Source organism: Calidris pugnax, unplaced genomic scaffold (assembly GCF_001431845.1).
Source record: "Calidris pugnax isolate Ruff unplaced genomic scaffold, ASM143184v1 scaffold187, whole genome shotgun sequence".
In the NCBI taxonomy this organism is placed as follows: Eukaryota; Metazoa; Chordata; class Aves; order Charadriiformes; family Scolopacidae; genus Calidris; species Calidris pugnax.
Genome location: NW_015090969.1, coordinates 722,957 through 745,626, shown reverse-complemented (window position 1 = coordinate 745,626; position 22,670 = coordinate 722,957). Strand labels below are relative to the sequence as shown.

General features: G+C 39.4%; 1 protein-coding gene across 1 annotated transcript in view; it reads right to left on the bottom strand.

Moving 5' to 3' along the window:
* The window catches only part of MAP2K5 (mitogen-activated protein kinase kinase 5), a 135,464-nt gene that overhangs the window by 39,189 nt on the left and 73,605 nt on the right, over positions 1-22,670 (bottom strand). Inside the window, exons 16-17 of the mRNA XM_014952762.1 lie at positions 22,350-22,421; positions 10,652-10,681 (exon numbers count right to left, since the gene is read on the bottom strand). Coding sequence (XP_014808248.1) covers positions 10,652-10,681; positions 22,350-22,421 — 102 coding nt within the window. The remainder of the gene's footprint in view (positions 1-10,651; positions 10,682-22,349; positions 22,422-22,670) is intronic.

The window sequence follows — 22,670 nt, the reverse complement described above, 5'->3', positions numbered from 1 at the left end:
TTGATTCAAAATGCTTAAGACACTCAATTACTTTTTAACACTGTTACCCGATGTAATGACATATCTGCTATTTCCCTTGCATTTGATGATGCAACATCATTGTAATTGATTCATTTTCTCAATTAAATAAAGCTACTGTGCTTTCCTCTATGCGAATGCCACAGAGACTCCCCGGTTAGATGTATTACCTATTTTCCCTGCCTCAGATATATTGCTCGTAAGGCTGCACTGTGCTCCTCTGTTAACTCCACTAGAAAATGCAACGTTACAGTCGTATTTTTCAAGTTCTGAACAGCAATGAACTTAGCTGTATTTATATTAGGCAGATTTTTCACTGTTAAAACTATGTTGTTTACCTTTTCCGAGATCACATTATTGGGCAGGCGCTGCAACAATAAACCAAACCTAACTGATGACAACTTTACAGTCAGTGCTTCTCCTTTTGCACACAGTTCATGAAAAAGTGAAGCATCCAGTTTTATAGCACATTAAGAACAGTTTTAAAAGTACTCAACATAAAATGTTTTATCTTCCTGTTCACCAATGCTCCTTTTTTTTTTTTTTTTTTTTTCCCTTAACCCTCTGGTTTTTGTGCACTGCTCGGGGATAAGAAGTTTAGGAGGCAGGTCCATCCTGAAGGATCCAAGAGGAGCCCAAAATCTGGTGAGAAGGTTTTGAAAGGTTTTCATATGCAACCAAAACGGCACAAAGTTGCAGCATTAGGTCAGATTTGATATTTTTGAATCTGTATTGTATTTGCTCTGTTTTTTCTTCTCTACTTACTGCATGTGACAGTTTATAATTGAAGAAGCAAGGAAAATGATAAATAAATCTATCACATTAATGGTCTGTTTCTCAGGTCATGAAATATCAGTGGTATCTGGATAAACTACTCCATAAAGCACATTCTCCAAATGGCATTTTTTTTTAGGTTGGTTAAAAATGCAGAAGTTTGCCTCCTGCTTCATCTACTATTTAATGAATGCCTCTGGTTATGAACAGCAACTTTTGACAGACCATCAGGTTATATTTCTGTCTCCATGGAGATACTTTGGACGGGCAGTGGCTGAGAAGACCTCTACCATCCCTTTCACATTATATTCTCAAGCACAATCAACGGAACTCAAATGAATCCACCCCGGGTAACTTAGAGGAGTCACTGGCTACAGCTTTAATTTTCACTTTTACTCTCTGGAATTAGGACTTGCCCTGGAGCTCTTGTTTGAGAGATTTGCAGGTGACCCAGGGTTAGATCTTCCCATATCATTTAACAAATTTTCTCTTTATATATATACTGCTTTTCAAGCTATTGGTAGTTTTTTTTAGTAGAAAAATACATATACCAACAAATCATACAGTTATGATTTTTAAGGGAGGCTTCACAGTAGAACATTTCTTTTCCTAAGCTAGGAAACTGTGGATTTTAGAAGCACATATAACTTACTTTCAATCATTACGAATGAGTGTTAAGTTTTATTGAACAGCAGAAACGACAAATATTGTCTCCTACTGACAAAGGACCAACAAACACTCGCTTTGCCTCTGCCCTGATATAAATGGAAAAGGAATATGTAAGCAAACTGCATTTCCACATGGTCTTTACCACCATGGGTTTTAGTCTCCCTCTGGAATGAAAGCATGATATTCAGACATATTTTACAAAGTCTCGCAACATGGAATGGTTATACTTCTGAAAAAAATCAAAGCCAGTAAGGCTGACCCCCCACTAATTTGTTCCTGACATCCTGAACATCCCTCCTCATCCCTATCTGTGGATTTTGCAAATGGCAAACTCCAATCACTGTCACAAAAGAGAGGACAAAAAAAGAATAAAAATAATTCCAGAATAATAAAAAAAAGACAATTCACAACAACCTTAATATTAAATATATTCTTACAATTATATTACGCTGGTTTTCCCAGAGGTCTACAAACAAATTTATATAAAGAGATTATTTCATCCACCATTGAACTGCAGCCACTTCTCACAGAAATCTGTTTATCAGAGTTTAGTAACACAATTCAATAAAGTGGGCATGAAAAACTACACACTGTTGAAATTACAGAGGGAGTGTAAGAAGCCAACAATAACTACTACCCTGGAGTAGGACCAGGGTGCTAATGGCAACCCATTCCTCAGTCAGCAGGAACGTGGGACAAGCAAGTCTTACAAAAGACAGTAAATTTAGCAAACTGCTGTTTAAGACCCTGTTTGAAGCATCACAAAAAGTGCAGTAAGAAGAACAAAGGGTGGTCAGCCAGAAACCAAATAAAGGAGCTGGGTTTAATTCTAACCAGTTCTTGCTTAATGTCACCCATATTTACCACATTTAGGGAAATGACCACTTTGGTAATAGAGAGGAACATCAGGAGAACCTAGAGGACATGAGGAATGGTCATAACTGAACAGGAACAATGTCCTGATGCTACCAAAAAAACCCTCCAAAAACCAAAAGGACAAACACCATAGTGGGGTGTCCAGGGAGGAGGACAGTCTGAAGACACACCAAGGTTCCTCTTGCTCCATGCAGCGCCATGTCCAAGCCCATGCACTGGACCCCCAGAGAAAGTTCAAAGAAAAGCCACAAAACCAGCCAGAAATCTAGAAAGGAGAGACTGAAAGAACCTGAAAGACTGAAAGAAAGGTCTTTAGATAACCACCAATGCTCCTGCACCTCTTCTCTGTGCTCATTACACACACAACTACCGCTATATCCTGCAGTGAGGAAAATCTTTCCAATAACATTGGAGAGAAGCATTTTATTTAAGGAAAGAAGAGAGCCTCTAAACCCAGGAGCATTGAAGAGCAGCAGATGAATAACCATCAGGACTGTCCCTCCACCACTGCAAGACCCTTCTAGCATGAAAGGAAACAGCTAAAAATGTCAATGGTTAAAACCCGCCACTGGAACACATCCAGAAAAAGCTGAGCTTTCTCTGATGAGCCACAAAATCAATTGAGATGGCGACACGTGACACAATTCTAGAGACATTTGAAAGGAAATTACCCAAAGAGCAAAAAATTGGGTATACAAGTGGAGTTTTCTAACTAAATTGAGGTGCTGAGTGGGTTTGGGCAATGAAAGGCACCACGCTATGCAATGAGCACCCTCTCCCATGTCATTCCTCTGCCCAAAACAGGCAATGTTGCATTCCCTTGGGAATTAAACCCATGGCTCTATGGGGCTGGTGGAAAAACGGCTGCTGCGGAGGGGAAACACCTGCCTAGACCTCAAAATCATTCACTCTTACTCTGGCCTTTGAGGCTTCTCACTCCAGTGAGCAACCACGGCCCAGCAGAGGAAGATGAGATGTTCCTATAAGGCACATTGGAAACAGCCCTCAGCCTTTGGTGGAGACCCCATTATCAGCAGTTCATGGATGTAGCAAAGAGTAAATTTTGGGACCACTAGGTCCACCTCCACAAGCGCCTCACAACCTCACAGACCGGTGAGGAACAGGTTTAGAGCCACAATTAGTATTTGAGCTCTTCCAGATGGCACCCTGGGTAAGGAAACAGGCAACATGGAGCAGGGATCTGCTGCACCTTTGCCCCTTCAGCTCCAGTTCCTGGGTGAGTTGGGAGGAATCACGTCTCCTCCTCACCCCAGCCAAGAGAGCCTGCTCAGATTGCAGAAGATGTAAATTTTCAGTAAATCCAATACTTGCTGACAGTTTGCAAATGGCCACCTAAAACAACCGACCACACAAATCAATCCTCCTACTGCCATCCTTCTTCCTAAGTTTGCATGCAGGCAAGTCATTCAACGGCATCAACTGCGGGAAGATGTTTCCTTCCAAGCACTGTAAGAACATCTCCCATTCCACAGAAGCACCAACTCATACAGGAGATCCTTATATATTTGCAAAAATGTCTCAGAAGAGATCTCAATATTTCCTCCTGGGAGGTTTTTGTTTCCCCTCCTGATTAAGTAGCTCTTGTGGCAAACAAACATCATTTCTTTTCAGGATCTCACCCAACTTCTGCAGGCAAAGGTCTCAGCACCATCAGTCCTGTGCTGTGAAGGCAAGATCACAACTGCACCCAGCAAAAAAAGGGCTCGTTGCACTAAGCCTTTTCCTTATCCAAGACAGATTGTGAAGGGTGAAAACACCATAACTAACTGGAAAACACAAACTTCCATCCCGACCGCAAAGACGCACCCATGGGTCGTTATCTGCAGTAGTTAATTTTCCCACTGTAGTACACTGAAGTATTCACAGGTTTGAAGCTGGTGTTGGTGGAACCTGGTGGGAGGTTTTATGTAAGACAAGGGAACAGGCACAGGACATGTCCTGGCAGGAAGGTAACAAACCTCAGCCCAACCCCTGGTCCCTCAGAGCGCCTGGAACTGCAAGGGTTAGGAAGCAAAAAAATACACATCCGTCTTTCAAGACCGTAAGTTAATAATCCACTCCGAAAACATATTAAAACATATTCCAAAATCAGTATTTACTAATTACCGACATTTTCAAGCTTGAACATATTATTCAAACATCAATTTTACATTAGAAAAAAAAAAATCAGACAGAAAGATTAAATTAAAAAATATAAGTGTCTTTCTACTTCAGATTGCTAACAGATTTTTTTTTTTTTTGCTAAAGTCTCTCCATTTTCAAAAAAGAAAACACCCCTGGAAAACCTAAAACTAAATTCAAATTTTACAGCAAGTTTCTAATAGACAAATCAAATCTAAGTTCAAACTTACTTCTGGCTAAGGAAAAAAAAACAAAACAAAAAATGTATGTGAAGTATTATTATCTCACGAGTGCTATATGTAGTGAAACCTATGTTAAGAAATTGGTAAAGAGTTTAAAATAATAGCAGATGACTTAAAATATTGTCAGTGATTTCTGGAATACATTATAAAAGCAAAAATATTTGCACAAATCTATCATATTTAAGATATTACACAATAATTTAATTCACTATTTTGGCACTAGCATTTGAACAGTGTTTAATGTCTTTTAAATGGTCAGATATAATGATGTATGTGGAAGCAAAACCACTTCTTTCTTATGAGGAAACATGCTGTAACCAACCCTCAATTTTTCCTCACAAAATAAATGAATGCTTAAAGGATGTTTCTGTCAATTGAAAAAACAACAGTAAAATGGCTACTTTACATGCCAAGTTAAACTAAATATTTTTTTCCTTGACAACCTGCTTACATTTAAATGAAACCAGGCCAAATTTGGTCAATAGTATGGATTACATATAACAAAAAGAATCTTAGACCATGTTAATACAGGGATCAGAAAGCAGCAACTTCATTTAAAACCATGCAATTATTTAGCAAACTAAGATACAGCAAATAAATTAATCTGTTTTAAATGGAAGCGCTTGCACAGTAGCTTTTTTGACCTATAATTAAATCTTACTTGTAGAAATCACAGCGAGGGTAGGATTTGCTGATGAAAGGATAAAAACAATCTTGTACAAAAAAATAAAATAAAATAACCAACCCAGCTTTGGTATCGGAAATAAAATAAATAAAATAATGAAAAAGGAACATTTGCAAAATCTTTTCCTGCTGAGAAAAAGAGCCGTGTCCCAAAGCTGGTGTAAGTCTGCATTGTCCCCTGGTGTCCCCGGAGCAGAACTGATTTGCTCCAGCTGAGGATCTGGCCCAGCGCACGCAGCACATTCTGCACCGTCCCCCCGGTGCTTTTGCTGTGCTGAGCTTTGGGGAAAAAAGTACAGACCTTTCCCTAACAGGAGGAGCAAAAAAGCAGATTTCTTTCACCAAGGCATTTTTTTTTTGCCGGTGTATTATAAAGCAAACCAGTGGTGAGTCTAGAGCGAGCGCTTTCTTGGGCTATAAAATTTCCTATTATCCACTTATGCTTTCTTTGCAGTGGGATTTAAGAATGCCTCTTCCTTGAGACGAGTAATATGTCATCATTTTGTTGAACTAACAGGCCTGACAGTCCTGTCTCCCCCAGTTAGAGACAGCAGAGCTCTGTGCTCGCACTGCCGGGGAAAAAGAAGGTGAAAAAGCTGGGAGAAAAAAAAAAAAAAAAAAAAAGAAGGGTAAAATCTAACTATAACCTAAATTCTTCACTGATTCGTTCCCATCATTTATCGTGCTGCAAAAATAAACTCTTTAGATTAAAAAAGACCCTTAAATTAAAGTCTCTCTTACTTTCACTACATTTTGAAATAACTTATTTGAATCCTTGGATTATCTATTTTAACAAATATCATCTTCTGTATTCATCATTTCTCCCGTCCTTTTGATCTTTTTTTTTTTTTTCTACTTATCATGTTCTTTATTTGAAACAGATTTTTAACAGATAATCTTGATCGTTATAACAATATCTTGCTTGCATTTTATTCAAATAATTCTTAAAAACAGCTTAAAAAGCCGTTTGGAATAACATCAAGCTCTCCATCAATCAAATGAAAAAATTCCGCTGGCGGTTGTATAAACATCAGATCAACTCTGATGTCTTCAAGGATTTCAGAGTGAACCATAAAAAACTCCATTAACTTCTGACAAAGAATGCAAATTAATCACAACATGGGGTGAAATGAAATTAAAGGCTCTTTTCTAATCAATGACAAGGCAGGATGAAATATTTGGTCCTCTCCGCGTTCAGGCTGCCGGGATGCTCGCGCCTTTTTTTTTTTTATTATTTATTATTATTTTTTATTTTTTATTTTTTTTTATTCCAGGACCCTACAGCTATCTGCTTACAAGCAGCCCAGATTCACAAAACACACTAATCATCCGAATCTCAGGTGCATCCAATTTGTTATTCACACTCTCCCGGTGCCAGTGAAAAGCCTGGCGTAGACAGATGCACCAGGAACCTTAAATGACAGTTTTGGCCTCCGGAAGTGCGATCGCTACAGCAAAATCTAGTACAGCCTCCAGGTGAAATGTCTGGAGCTCCATATGGAGCAGGGAAAATTAACAACAAGATGAAAATCGCTCTAGCAGCGGGGAGCCGGAATTTAAAAAAAAAAAAAAAAAGAAAGAAAAAAGAAAAAAATAAAAAAAGGGGAAAAAAAAAATTTAAAGATGAGGAAAGAGAAGTAATAAATTAATGGGGTGTGAAAACATTCAAAGCTTTACAATACCAGGGGCAGTATTTGCTCAGATTTGGGGGGGGGAGCAGTGGGATGGGAGGGTGCAGAAGTTGGGGGGGGACAGGATTTTTTGGTGGATATATTTTTTTTTGTTAAAAAACCCCAAAACTTCAGGTCATTTTCATGTAATTTATTAAGTGAGGCCTGGAACTGTAGCCAAAGGAAGGAAAACATTTCTCTAAATGCAAAAGTGTCTTAAATACAGTCGTCATAATCTGCACTTTCCTGTAGCTGATTAAATCCTCGGCAGCTGAGTACTGCCTATTTCTTTGGAATATTTCCCTAATGGATGCGGTGTCCTTTTAACATCCTGCTTTGTATAAAGTTTGACTACAAGCCGAGAATATTTAGCGGGCAATTCTTTTCATTTCTCCTAAATTGCATTATCATTAAACAAGTCATTGCCCCCATCGCGTTTTTATACAATATAGTGAATTTGAATCTACGTGATTAACTGTACGTCTCGCAGTTTGTTCAGCCGCTGCACATCTTTGGGGTTCCATCTTCAAATTTAATTAAATATACCGGGAGGTGCCATGGCCTTTTGGTGTTACGTTTTGGGTTTTTTTTTTTTTTTTACAGTTCATTCTGCACAGACATGTAAAACCGTATCAAATTTGAATTTTTAAAAGGAATTTGAAACTTATTTTCCCTCTGCGCCTTCTTCGGACACCTAAAAAGCCAGACAGACTACGGGCAAACAACTGGGGTGGGTGAAAGGGGTTTCCTTTCATTTGTAAATGTTTACATAGGAAAGAATTTTATTCAAAATAGTCTGGTTTTTGCGTGTGCGTGTGCATGCACCATTCCTGTTAGTTTTAATAGAGTTATGTAAACGCATCAGGGGAAGACTATACCCTTCAGTGCTTATGTTTGTATCTATAGAAAATCCTACAAGCATCATACCCCGCCACTTCCAAAAGGAATTTTACACTACAGCAAGCAATACCACGCCAGGAAAGCGAACAACAAAACAATCAAAAACCATAACAGTTTCCAAAAATTTACTACATTTTAAGAATTAAGAGTTTCTTGTGCAAACTTTTTGTAGTGGAAAAGTCTGTTCTGATCATTTCTATTTGTGATTTCCTTGTTCAGATGGCTACAGTTGCTACAGATTCTGAAGTTAGCTGCATATCGAGACAAAAAAAAATTAAAGTAACTCTAAACACACCCACAAGAAACTTTACTTACATGAGCTGCTTAAGTGCTATCAAGACAAGACTATATTCTGAACATAAGACTAAATAACCACAGTGTGACAAATAGGAGCTAGCAAAAGAAACACTCATTAAAAATGTGGAAAATGAGGAGTAGCAAGTTCTATCATCAAAATATTCTACGGAAGGCCAGAAAAAAAAAAATAAAAATCATTCTTTAGTTTTACTGGCATATTGCAAGAGTCCTGAATTTCCACACTGCAATGATTCCCCCTATAAATCTTATTCATTTAAACTGAATTTACACACACCATTTGTCTGTGTCTTAAAGATAGAGAAAAAGGAAAAAAACATATTTTTTTTTTTTCCCCCGCTACAGCTGGAGACAAACACTCATTTGCAGGAAATTTCAGGTGTTCTCAAACATGTATTCATACTTTCCATTTTTAGAGAGAAGTAACTTCAAGTTGTTTAGGGACAAATTCTGCAAACACACATACGATTAGCTTCAATCACTGGAATCAGCCCACTGAAGTGAGGAGGATTTACTCAAGTGAGTGACTCCAGGAGCAGACCCTTGCGTTGGGAGATAAATAGATATTTAGACACTTAAAAAAACCAACCTACTAATTATCCCCCAACTCAGAGTGGGTTTCTAAGGGTTCTTGTGACCAGCTATGTAAGTACATGGCTAAAATAGATATTCTTCACATAAAAATCCTTATCAAAAGCAGTTGCTTGAAAAGCTTAATAGCTACATTTTAAAGTTTCACCTCCTCAACTATTTTACATTAAAAAATATATACAATTTCATGGACTGCTGACTTGCCAAACATTCTTTTACAAACCCGATCAGTTTTTTAATTAGAATAGCAAAAAAAAGCATCTTAAACTAGCAATCACGTTTTGCTCCCAATTCAGAAAACAAATTTTTGTCTAGAGTCATACATGAAGTACGTGCTCAAACTTCCTTCCCCAAGCTCCAACACTTCTGCAAACAGAGAGTTATCTTAAATCCTACCCTATGTCACCTTTGATTTAGTGCTATAATACAGTGTCTACAATGAACATCAACACGCTCAACGAGCACCAGCACCAACGCCAACGCGTGGAGGACACTTCAACACAAGAGCTTCTTTTTCAGTTCTCTCTCAAAGGAGAGGGTACATCTTAAAATATGGATAAAATAAACAAAATATGTTCTGGTAACCGGCTACAGCTCTTCCAGTCAGTAAACATTTTCCATAGGAGATGAGAAAGCGAAAAAAAAATCAGTGTATTTCTACATACGCAAAATCTTTGCAAGTCCATAAAAGTGTCAGGAGAATTTGCTTAAAACAGCTTATGAAAATGGGAGAGAGAATGAGTCCCAGCCTATTATTCAATAACCATGTTTGTGAGGCATCTGCATAATCTAACCATGCATAAATTAGTATGTGTATTACAACAGTTATTTGCATAATAATAGCAAGTTAATAGATGCTTAAAGAGCACAGACCAACACCACCTTTAAATCAGACATGCCTCCAGGCACTCTGATCTGTATAGACCAAGATGCAGAAAACACTGTTCATAAAACATAACAAAAACATAAAAATCACATTCAAATAATTCATTTTAGTCCCTGGACGCTTCACTTTTTCCCCTCTCCCAGGAAAAAATAATTTGAGGAACTACAGAACAGTTTGTTACTGTGAATTCTAACATCCATCTTGCGATAGGAATTGAGAGTAATCATCAAACCTATTTCTGGATTGGTTGTTTTGTTCAGAGCTTCACGTTTTTTCAAGCACACAGACAAAGTAAAATATGACGTGGTAACGCAGGGCCCAGCACTGGCGTAACCACTGACACCAAAGATGGAAATAGTTTCACCACCAACTTTGGTGAAACTGAGTTAGGTCAGTGGAAAGTTAGAAAATGCCAGCATCTAAATAAAATACTAATATTAGGTCGTCTTAAAAGGGAGAATCCAGAGCTCCCTTAAGTATTCCACTCACATTATATTTTTGATTTGAGAAGATTTTAGACCATTGTACCATTATTCAAAATTGAAATAAAAAATGAAAATATGAAAAAGAAGTAGATACACCTTCCTGCTTCAGAAGCACTGGTGTACATACTGGCTTATTTTTAAATCTCACAACAAAACAATCATTAACATCATCGTAATTTTCATTGTCTCCAGGGAAAGAAAATCTAGAGTTTGGAGAACAAAAAAGAGGAAAAAAAAAAAATCAATAGAGACTTCTAAATGACTCCTTCAAGATACCACTTTTCAATTTAACAGGACAGATTTATTTGTATGTGGCTCAAATGTTCACAATTGCTCTCTGCACCTTCATACATAGGAATGAATGTCACAGTGGCAAACAGCAGTAATGAACAATCTTACCTGAGGATATGGAAACCTCCCAAGAGCAAGCTGGGAAAGGAAATAATATTTGTCTAGTTATATAGATTTGCATGGAGGGCACATTTTCTTAAAGAGAGAAAAGTACTCAACTCTTACTATTGTATAAATTGGAAAATGTTAGCAAAAGTAATTTTGAAAACACACAAAGAGCTGTATTTAGAATGGAGTCATTCACAACAATTACCCCTTGTTTCTGAATATTTCTGTATTCCTCAAGCTCTTTTGTCTGTACCACCCAGTAACACTGTTTGATACCCAACTTCCTGAGGACTCTCTAAATTAAACCAGTTCAGCCTCAATAGCGAGGCCAACGACACTGACCTTTACTGATAATTATCTGCACTGAACAGGTATTGCAGAGCATGCACTGAACTCCCAAAGTCCTTCCGTAACTGGCTCAGAGTGAAATCTGGGTTATATGGCTGAGATTTGTTTCTCTATCGGTGTCAAACCCAGTGAGGAACCTGTGAGAGGGGCATCTGGAGAGAGATCATCGCACCTGCAAAACGATGCTTCCGTCTTCTTCAAATCTACTTTCAATTGCACATGATATAAACTGGATTTGCTCCCCACACTCTTTTATAAGTAATATACTTGATGCGTTACTGGAATATCTGCTACTATCAGCATTAGACCCAACAATGACATTATTGTTGCCACAATGCTATAGGTAATAAATATTCCATGCTAAATTCTTCGTACAAGCCTTTAGATTTTCCCATTTGGTATCTGAACCTTAGAAACGATTTCAGCAAAATACAACTAGTTTAAATTACTTTGTCTACTATTCAGTGAGGGACAAGGGTTTTTAGAGTCGACACAGCCTCCTCCAAAAGGGTGTTCAGAGCAGCAAGAACATGGTATCAGCATTAGACCCAACAATGACATTATTGTTGCCACAATGCTATAGGTAATAAATATTCCATGCTAAATTCTTCGTACAAGCCTTTAGATTTTCCCATTTGGTATCTGAACCTTAGAAACGATTTCAGCAAAATACAACTAGTTTAAATTACTTTGTCTACTATTCAGTGAGGGACAAGGGTTTTTAGAGTCGACACAGCCTCCTCCGAAAGGGTGTTCAGGGCAGCAAGAACATGGTCCAGAGAGGACCCATGCTGAGATGAGCTTTGTGAATCCTTCCCTTAGCAACCTTCAGAAGGAGGTCTACCAAAAACGTTATGGATGCCCTACTATCATTGATTTATCTGCATGATAAACTAAGTATGGTCACATCAGACTGAGCAACAGCATCAACGCTGAAGGTCTAAGCCATCATGTCACGTCCTGCAAAGGCTAAACCACACGTCAGTGCTGGGCGAAAGCTGTTTCATGGCACAGCTATTGCCACCGATACCTGAGCTCCTTAGTGCCATGGTTACTTGACCTGGCCAGATTGCAGCTGAGGCTACGTGCTGACCTACGATGAAATTTCAGCCTGGCTGGCAGCACAAAACTCTCCCAAGTATGAACAATAAGGCACAGACAGAGCCATAGCAAGGTGAGGAACTGATGGGGCAAAGACCAGTCGACATACTCAAGCCTCACCAGTTCAGGAAAAAGGTCCTGGTACCATACTAGCCATTTGGCCGGGAGCCTTCACAAACACAGTAACCTCCCTTCAGATCCTCAGAGGAAAGACCCTACAAAGCATTTGTGTAAGAGAGGCGTGCAAGAGAAACCCAAAAAAAGGAATTTTTTTGGTGACTACTCTTAAAAGAAGTTCTGCAACAGTGAGATAGTATTTGTCCTGAAAATCTACAGATGTAGTGAGTGGGTTCTAAAAGAGCTACTCTGTTTGGACCCTGAATTCTTACTGCACAGACACATCACAACTACAGGAACCGCACAGCTAGATTTCCATCCATCACTGAAAAATCACCCCAATCATTCCTAAACATCTCATCAGTGGGAGTTTGCATAATGACTGAGGAGGAGCCTTTATGGTCTGCTCCATCAGCACGATGTTGGCCAAGGACCCCTAACAGCAGTAAGCAACCAGGCTTACAAGAGACATCGAAATAGGGAACAACATGAAGATGACAAGTGAGATCTCTTCAAGTTCTCCAAAGTGATACAACTTAAGCTAGATTCCTCCTCTGGGTTTCTTCTGTGCTTTGCCTTCCAGGTTTGCCTTTAAGACTCAAGTTTTTGGGGTGAATTCTGCCTTTCAGCTTTGTTTTTGGTGCAGCATTGAGCGCAGTGTTGCGCTTTGCAGTGAATTCATCCTCGTACCAAACCAACCTGAGCTAGGCAGGCTTGATCACCATCCTTTCTATCAATTGCATCTGGTTCACAGCTTCTTCCAGCTCAGAGTGTCAACTCCCGTCACACTCTGATGACAGGCCCTCAAATACACTGCTAAATGGTTATGCAAAGACCCTATCTTTTCTGTTATGCTCAGTCTTAAGGACCAGGAGCTACTAAAACACCCCTTTTCATCTTCTCTTCTTTTGGGAGGTCCATCCTTAACTGCCAAGAAACGTGCCTTCAGATCCTAGGAGGCACCGCTGTTGTGAGAGCCTATAAATGCCTAGAAATACACCTATAAATGCCAAACCCTTTTCTAAGAACAGAAGTAGAAGAAATCCTGATTTTTCCAATGACTACTGACTTAAGAACAGTCATTACAACAGCTACGGACTTGTAGGAATGCAGTATTCATCCCACTGCAGAACAGTAAGATAATTATGCACAGGGCATCATTCTGCAGTTCTTATTTAAGCAGAAAAACGGCTGCTTCAATGATGACTTCAGACTAAGCATTTCCATTCTCAGGGATGGTTCCTCTCCCTGACCACCCCACACCTCGGTGGGGGCTCCAAAGGCAGCAGAATAATTGGGGAAAGACCAGTTTTCTGCCAGACGTAAGTACGGGGTATATAAATGAGATTTGAAGAATATGAAATGCATCAGGAACAAGTTGTTAAAAGGGTTGTTAAAAAAGAAATGCATTTCTGGGTGAAGCTGCTCCTTGACTGAGAACTGCAAGGCAATACAGGGGCAGACAGATGATGTGCCAGTTCTGCATCCCCCCGAACCATCACTCGATTCATCTACTCAGAGTTGTTTCCTCCCTCCAACATTGTCAAGGTATTATAAATTAAGAAACTTACCAAAGAGTATGTAATCTTCCCTGAAATAGCCTGCAGATATGTCACTGTACTAAATGTGTTTCAGATTTAATGAAGCTTTAATGTCCTTTTTAATTTTGCCTGTTTCTATATCACCAGGGGTCGAGCAAGGCAATCAGCACTCAAGAGGGTGGTTTGGTTTAAAACTAGGAAAAACTCATTTGCTTATGAGTTGCACTGTATTTTCTTAATTAAATTTACTAAGTAAAATGGTTTAAGTTCAGCCAACCAGTGACCTCTGTGTGTAGATTTAGATTTACAAATAGCGTCACAGTTAAAGTAAAGAAAAAAACAACCAAAAAACAAACAGATTAGAGCTTCACTAAAGGGATTTTCATACTCACTGTCATCTGTCTCAAGGAAGTCATTTAAACATATGCAGCACAAGCCCAATGCAGGATGCAAAAAAATGTAAATTACCAAACTAATACACTATCAAGAACTTAATCTCCTCTGCACTTACACAACAAAACTCAGGAACTTGTAATTTTGTTTTTAAGGCATTATAACAAAAATACTGTATTCACACTAGTTAGGTTTGGGAACTGAGCAGTATTTTACGTAGCTCTAGATATTAAGGAGGGGAGAAGGGAATGCTTAAATTTCAAGGAGCTGGTTCTCATTTCCCTATGCATGCCTTCGGACTACATAAGAACTGTAAAAACCATCATTTTAGAAAGACCCAGTGAATTGCACTGCCAGGATGGTATGGAAATATAAATGAGAATTAGACCATATCAGCAAAAAGTTATATCAGAAGAACACTTTCCTCCACCATTTCACTTCAGAGCAACTAAACAACTGCGTAGGGGTGGGTTTTTTTGGGGTGGCAGTGCATGTGTTGTTTTTTAAAAAACTATTACTTTCTTAGACATAGAAATAGCCCATCAGAACACTTCAAACGCTCATCTTTTGGTGTTCAGTGAGGTTGTGTCCTGAAAAATGAAGTGGACTTCCAAGAGCAAGGACCCGACAAGGAGCCTTCTCCCAGACTGGGACGGAGGAGCAGATGGATGTATGGGGTGGTTTTAAACCAGTACTTGATAAAGTGAGAAATAATCCCAGATTATTAAATAACAGGTAGAGGTACAGCATGCATGGATGCTGATTTTTATCAAACTCTATCTAAAAAATACATAAGGGAAAGCAAAAAGAAGAAGGCAGTCAGTTTTGGTAGAGGGAGGTGCCCAAACCCCCTGCACTGAGCAGCCATAGGAGGGCTGGAAAACAGCTCTAACCTGCACTCAAATACATGCATTTAATGTGCAGATAAGGGAACACAGAATTAAAATGACTTGTTGAAATAATGTAATTAACAATTTTGGAACTGAGAAATGGAAATCCAGAAATCCTCACTAACAAACTGCCTTCTCTATAGCTCTCTGCTTGCCTGGCCTGTTATTACCTTAGGTTGGGAATAAGAATTGCAACAGAGACTCGATCCGTGTCCTGTTCAGAAAGTGACTGAGGGAAGGAAGTTCAAAACATATTTTTAGGACACTCAGGCAATAAAGTCTCCCACTTCGATTATTGTCTATGTTGTGCAAGTTGTTTTTTAATTTACAGTTATACTGAGAAGCATGGGATGTTTTTATTCTTAATTTAGACACATTCCATGTTTCTCAGCATAACTGCAAATTGAAAATAAGCACTTACAATATCACTAGTGATCTAGCTGAAGGAGGACTTTATAGTCTGAAATGTTCTAAAATTTGTTCTTAATTACTTTGCGCACATTTTACACAATTAAATTTCCATCTAAGGATTTTGCATTTAGATTGTGCACTGCAGTTAAACCCTCATTTTATGGAAAAGCAGCCGCCACTTCGGAACATTCAGACACAAGAAACTTTAAAAATCAGACTTAACTACTGGATAACATAAAATTCCCCAGGTGAAATTTCATTCCAAGACCAATTTATACATTCCTAGATAGATGGCTTAAAATCACCTGAAACTCTGCAGGGTATGGACCTTAATAAATATTAAATACCTCAAAAACTACTCTAAGATTTTTCTTGCCTTCTAATATCAATTTCACTGTCCTCTTATTGCACAGTTTAAAAAAAAAAAAAAGAATCCAAAAGGATATAACAGCAATTTACCAGCGTTAAAGTGCTTCTGAGGTTAAACTGACAACAAAGAGGAACAGAAACACAAAGCATCTTGAAGTAGGGTTTCAATTAAATGTGCAGGATTTAGTAATGCAGGACGAAAAAAGAGTTACAAATTAATTTAATCTTCTGCCTATAGTTTGCAGCTGCACTCCGAAGTGTCTGGGGCTTAAGAACAAAGCCTTGAAAGGCCTCAGAGTGAGGAAAGCTTCAATTTTTAATGTATAACGCCATTAGCTGATAACTTGTGGAATCTGCGACCCCTGCGGAGGGGCATAAGCGCGGGTAACAGAGACTGATGAAGTGACATATTTGTTCATGTCTAGGACTATGAGGAAGAAGGTTATTACTAATACCGTCAGGCCCAACAGAAATATGCCCTAATAACCTTTGGGACATTCCTTGGCTTGAGCAGATGAGTTCGAGCTCTCTCTACATAAAATATATTAAAAATCAAAGCCTAATTCACCTTAATTAAAGATAATTAGTTTCACTTTGACTTCTTTTAAATATGAACTATAGTAAATGCACTGCAAACTGAAGACGGCAGACAATCAGGATGAAATTGCACACTTTTTCCCCGCCACAAATCCCTCACATTACCAGGCTTTTACCGCCACGTCTTCAAAGGTGTCGCTCAGAATAGCGGCGCCTTTTCTAAAGGGAAAAAGGTGGGATGTCGGCCTTTCAGGGCCAATCTATGGAAATTGTCAGGTGCAAAATTCACACAAATGGTCCATAAAGACTAATGAGACTACTTGTTTGAGCAGGGAGACTTCCTGGTTATTTGTTTGCTGCAATTAGATTCACTACCTAAAGGGAAAAAAAACCGTTTGCTGCAATTAGATTCACTACCTAAAGGAAAAAAAATAAAACGTTAAATTTGGTTGTGCTGGTGGAAAAGCGGCTCAGCTTCAGCTGTTCTCCATCTCCACTGGCATGACAGAGTCCATCTATTATTACAAACCATTTAAATCCCAGGGAAAGGCGGGCTCGACCGACAAACACTTCTAAATTTTTGACTTTTTAAAAGCAGCAACAGCTCTACTGCACAGTGCAAGAATAGGGAACATTAATCTATATTACCTAATCCTATATATTCTGAATACACCAGAGCTGATGTTATATCCCTTAATTGTCCACTCATCTATCTCCTCAGGTAGAGAAGTCTATTATTTATTTCACTGCCGCGCAGGCTGCCCACAGCGGCCTAAGAGCAATTGCTGAGAAACATGATACATGGAGGTCTCAACCCGCGCAAACTGTACCTAAACTTACACTTTATTGCAGCTTAGTTCACAATCTTCACCTAATATAGGGTTACATCCCAGTGCAGCAAGCGGATAAATCATCCTGGAATATTACTCTGGCTAAGTTTAGCTGTGAGTGGAGCATATGTGCTTCCGAGTCACTGAAGCAAAGGCCCATAAAATACACTAATTACTGGAAGTTATGGTCACTGAGTGATTGATAGCGCTCTGCGAGGCAACTTCCCCCTCTTCCAGCTCTTCTGACGGGCCTCCCCCACCACACGGCAATTATTAATTCATGACCCAACCCTCAGGCACTGGTACCTTTACTTCTCATTCCGCCACCGCTAAGACGGCGACGTGGCTGGACATTGTCTGCCTTCCTCCTGGTGGCCGCTGAAGAGGGCAGACACAGCCATGGAGCTAAGGGCTGCTGCTTGGAGAAACTGCTGAAAATAGCTCAAGTGAAAAAACAAAAATAATAAAAATCTAGGCCAGCTTTTTCCTAAGATCAGGTTTCATGAAACACATAATTCTGTAGAGAATGACTAAAATGACGTAAATACTCTACAATAAGAACAATTCGCATTATTGAGCAAAATTCCGTGTGTTACGGCAACTCTCCATGTCCGAGCGATGTGTGCAAGGACCACAAAAAAGACATCAAGGTGCTGGAGCGGGTCCAGAGAAGAGCAACAAAGATTGTGAGGGGTCTGGAGCACAAGACTGATGAGGAGAGGCTGAGGGAGCTGGGGGTGTTCAGCCTGGAGAAGAGGAGGCTGAGGGGACACCTTCTCACTCTCTACAGTTCCCTGAAAGGAGGGTGTAGAGAGGTGGGGGTCGGTCTCTTCTCTCAAGTCACAGGCGACAGGACTAGAGGAAATGGCCTCAAGTTACTCCAGGGGAGGTTCAGGCTGGATATTAGGAAAAAAATTTTCACCGAAAGGGTTATCAGGCATTGGAATGGGCTGCCCAGGGAGGTGGTTGAGGCCCCATCCCTGGAGGTGTTCAAAAGACCTTGGTCCTCAGCATTGTCTCAAGAACATGCCACCACTCCTCAGCGGGCAACTCCGAAATAGTAAAATCCAGGAAAAACCCAAGAAGAACCCTCCTGTGGAAGCAGGAGGACCTGAGAACGCACCAGCCCTACAGAGTCCCACCAAAGCTCTTCTCACTCAGCTTCTTGTCTCTTATCCCCGGGGAAGCAGCTCAGCTGAAGGTGACAGCATTGGACCTCCTCCTCAAGTATCTCCACAAACTGCCACTGCTGGACAAGTGTGCTGCTGTCAAAACCCAACAAGACGTATTTTCTCCCACTTTGGATGCTTTAAAGTTGACTTTCAGGTTGCGGCCACTCAAGGCAGGACTGGAGTCACGTTGAAGAGTATCAAGAAATATTAAGTGATTTAATTTATCCTCCTGTGCAGGGTCTGGCTCATGGAGGGATCAGTTACAGAGCACACACAGCACTTGGCTCAGCCCCGTCAGCCTGGAGTGTGTTTTACGACTGAGTTACAAACCCTTGAAAAAACAGCTTTTATAATGAAAATGCTGACACAGTCTTCAGTGTAGTGACAGCAATGTCACTGGTTTAAATTGAACTTGCTTTGTCAACCCAAGAGCACTTAAATAAAACACCTAAAAACCTCACAAAAACAGGCCAACTATTTGTGATGAAACACTTTTAAACAGTTTTACAGATTATGTATTAAATTTATTCACTTCAAAAAAATCCTGAAGAAATACAAACTCAAAAAAAAATTGCTCGCAGCATTTCTTTTTTTTTAAACATTTTAAATTTCTTTTTTATGTTTGGCAAAGGGAAGACTGAGCACCCTGAGACACCTCTTACTTCAAAAGGAACAAGAACTCTCACCATCTCTCAAAACTTACGTGGTAAGTTTTCCCATACCTAATGCTTTCCCCACCCTGCCAGCAAGTTTTTTGGGGCAGTTTGCCCAACCTTCAAAAGTAACAGTTCAGTTTCTCCTTACATTATGTATTAAATTTATTCACTTCAAAAAAATCCTGAAGAAATACAAACTCAAAAAAAAATTGCTCGCAGCATTTCTTTTTTTTTAAACAAACCCTTGAAAAAACAGCTTTTATAATGAAAATGATGACACAGTCTTCAGTGTAGTGACAGCAATGTCACTGGTTTAAATTGAACTTGCTTTGTCAACCCAAGAGCACTTAAATAAAACACCTAAAAACCTCACAAAAACAGGCCAACTATTTGTGATGAAACACTTTTAAACAGTTTTACAGATTATGTATTAAATTTATTCACTTCAAAAAATCCTGAAGAAATGCAAACTCAAAAAAAAAATTGCTTGCAGCATTTCTTCTTTTTTTTTAAAAAATTTTAAATTTCTTTTTTATGTTTGGCAAAGGGAAGACTGAGCACCCTGAAACACCTCTTACTTAAAAGGAACAAGAACACTCACCATCTCTCAAAACTTACATGGTAAGTTTTCCCATACTTAATGCCTTCCCCACTCTGCCAGCAAGTTTTTTGGGGCAGTTTGCCCAACCTTCAAAAGTAACAGTTCAGTTTCTCCTTACACCTTGCTTGGCAACAAAGAAATTCAAGATATTTTAAACGCTCAGAAGAATATAAAAGAAATGAGAAGATGTACTTAGCTGCTATTGACACCTTGCTTGGCAACAAAGAAATTCAAGACATTTTAAATGCTCAGAAGAATATTAAAAGAAATGAGAAGATTTACTTAGCTGCTATTTTACGTTATCATGTCAGAACAGCCCTTGAAAACTTGGTCCCACGTGCCATTTCTGTTAAATTAATGTGCTATAACTGTGCTAGTTTGAGGTTGTAGGGATTGGAGTATTACACCACTAAGTGGAGGTGATTTTAAAACCCTACCGCAAATGCTAACTTCCCTTTTTAACAGCTCCATCAACAAGAGCCTGGGTGTCTCCGTTACCAATCCCCATGTCAATACAGTGTTACTTTAATGACAGTGACCTTGTGTGGCTCTTTGAGCATCTTCTTCACCTTTTCTGAGACATTTTTCTAAGCCACTGTCCTTGCTTTCATCATTTAACACATCACTCAAACCACTTCAATAAAACAGCGATCGCGTTGAGGAGAGGTCTCGGAGGACCAGATGACACACCAATTAACAAAGCGCACAGAACCAAATTGGGTTTTTTTGTACATCTGGTTCTGAAGACATTTGTGGAAAAAAAAAAAAGTTGAAGAGGTTTATAAGAGGAGAGCAAATGCAAATTAACCGAGTTTTCCTAATGTTGGCTAATATACTGTGAAATTCATCCTTCAAATCAAATCCACACCCAGCCAGGTTACCTACTAGTAATCCTAAACTAAATTCCAAATATCTTGGCCTACGTGGCAAATCATCATATTGCTGCTGCACGTCAAAATACATTCTTTTAGTCTGCAAAGCAACTGGTAAATGCTTGCTCTATAGGACTTCTGCATTTGCATCACTCTATTCCACCCTGAATCAGGGGTGAAATACACCATCTTAACGTACATACCATCTTACATCAAATCTTAACATAATATAATCTTGTTTTAGCCCGTTGTTGGCTACATTCATGTGCAGAGTGCGTCAGCACATTCTGTAACTCTCCCAAAACTGTGAGGGTTCTCCAGCATCACAACCCATTGAAATTTGCAGTAAAACAAATTAAGGGAACTGCATCCCCTGTGACACTTTAAAGTACGTCATTATTGTAATTCAGAGTTAGCTTCAGTCAGACTCTGGGAAAGATTTACAAGATCTGAACGCAATGATTCACCATTAAGTATTTTCCTGTTGGTTAAAAATGATTTGGCAAGGAATTTATCATTTGAAAACATAAGCAATAGTCTCAGCTAACTTTCAGGCTACAAAACGTGAAAATTTGTCTGGATGCTGAGGGCCAGCACCAAGACAGCTTCACTTCTACCTCATCTTCTGCCTAAAATAACAGTTGCAATTCACCAAAATATTCAGCTTCACCTCAATGAAATTATATTGTACCAGGAAAGAAGGGAAGGGGACCAATGTTTTTTGGTTCATCATATCATGCCTTTGCCAGGCTGTGCCAGGAAGATGATGCAAGTTATCAATGGTTTGAATGAACTGTTCCTACATGAAAAAACAACTGCTCCAAGCAGGGGGAATGTCTCTCATGGGACTATCCTGGAGTTGAAGAAGGCTCCTGAGCACTTATTGCTTCAGCTGTAAAGGCTACAAGGGTTTCTGACCAGAGCTCACGTGTTTGTGGCCAGCCCAGGCTGGCATAAAAAAGGCTACCTGAACATGAGCTTTGGCCACTACCAGGCCAGAGCTACCCGTCCCTTCTCCAGACCAGCCCAAGCCAGATCTCATTCTACTGGTCAAGACACTATCGTTAACACAGGTGCTTCTACTCAACTTATACACTCTGGGTTACCTTTCCTACAATCAATAATCCGTTTTTATAAAGTCATTGAAATTCACGTTTCTTAAAACATCTGATGAACCCTAAGCTGAAAAAACCAACCTTTTTCCTGAATCAAAACTGACCTTGTCCTGACTGAACCAGCAGAACGCTTGGGTTCTTCTCAATAACTGTCTTTATGACCACATTCTCTTTGAACTGCTTCATTTGAATAAGACACTTTCCAGCTTGAAACTATGTTTGTGAAAACCTTTCTAAGCGCCCTTTAAGTGAACACTTAAATTCAAATACTTGGTTTAATCACACGGGGAGAGACTCAAACCACTGGGCAAATATTTCTGCAAAGATTTTTGCGAGGCCTTTAACCAGCTCAAACCCTGAATCTGCATAAAAGCCGTTTTAACCCTAATGATAGCCCACTCTACCCTGGCCTCTTAAGATGAAACACAGAAATACTGTCATCTTCGGTCCCAGAGGTGTGGAGAGGATGCAGAGGCATCCATGTACCAGGCCCTACTTTTTACTCTCATATGGAGTTTTATTAGAGGGTTTTAATATTTTTAGATGGTTTCTACAGAGGATCCTTCTATCGAACTGAACTGGACACAGTAAGACCAGACCCATTCTAAATACAGCCAGTAAATTTAGCAATAGTTACAAACATGCAAATATAGAAGAGTATACAAAGACTACATTAAAGTATTTTGCTGTTAGATTTCATTAAATTCTTGCAATGTGCACAGAAAAAGGACAGGTGTTTGCATACCTCCATGAAGGAAATCCCTAGACTCCAAACGTCCGAATGAATTCCATACTGTTCTCCTGAAATCCGCTCAGGCTGCAAAGAGATGGAAAGAATCATCATCTTGAGCCCAGCAAACAAACATACACACTTCATCCACAAAAACTAGCCCGGGGCAAACGAATCAACTGAGAAAATGAAAAGCCTAAAGCTCACCAGCGACCCTGGCAGAGAGCAAACCTGCTCTTCAAACGTGACTTACACATTTACTTTTGCCTCTTCTGCAAGAGCAAAGGGCTGGGTTGTGCTCAGACTCGTGGCCACGCATCGCTCCGCACCTTGGAA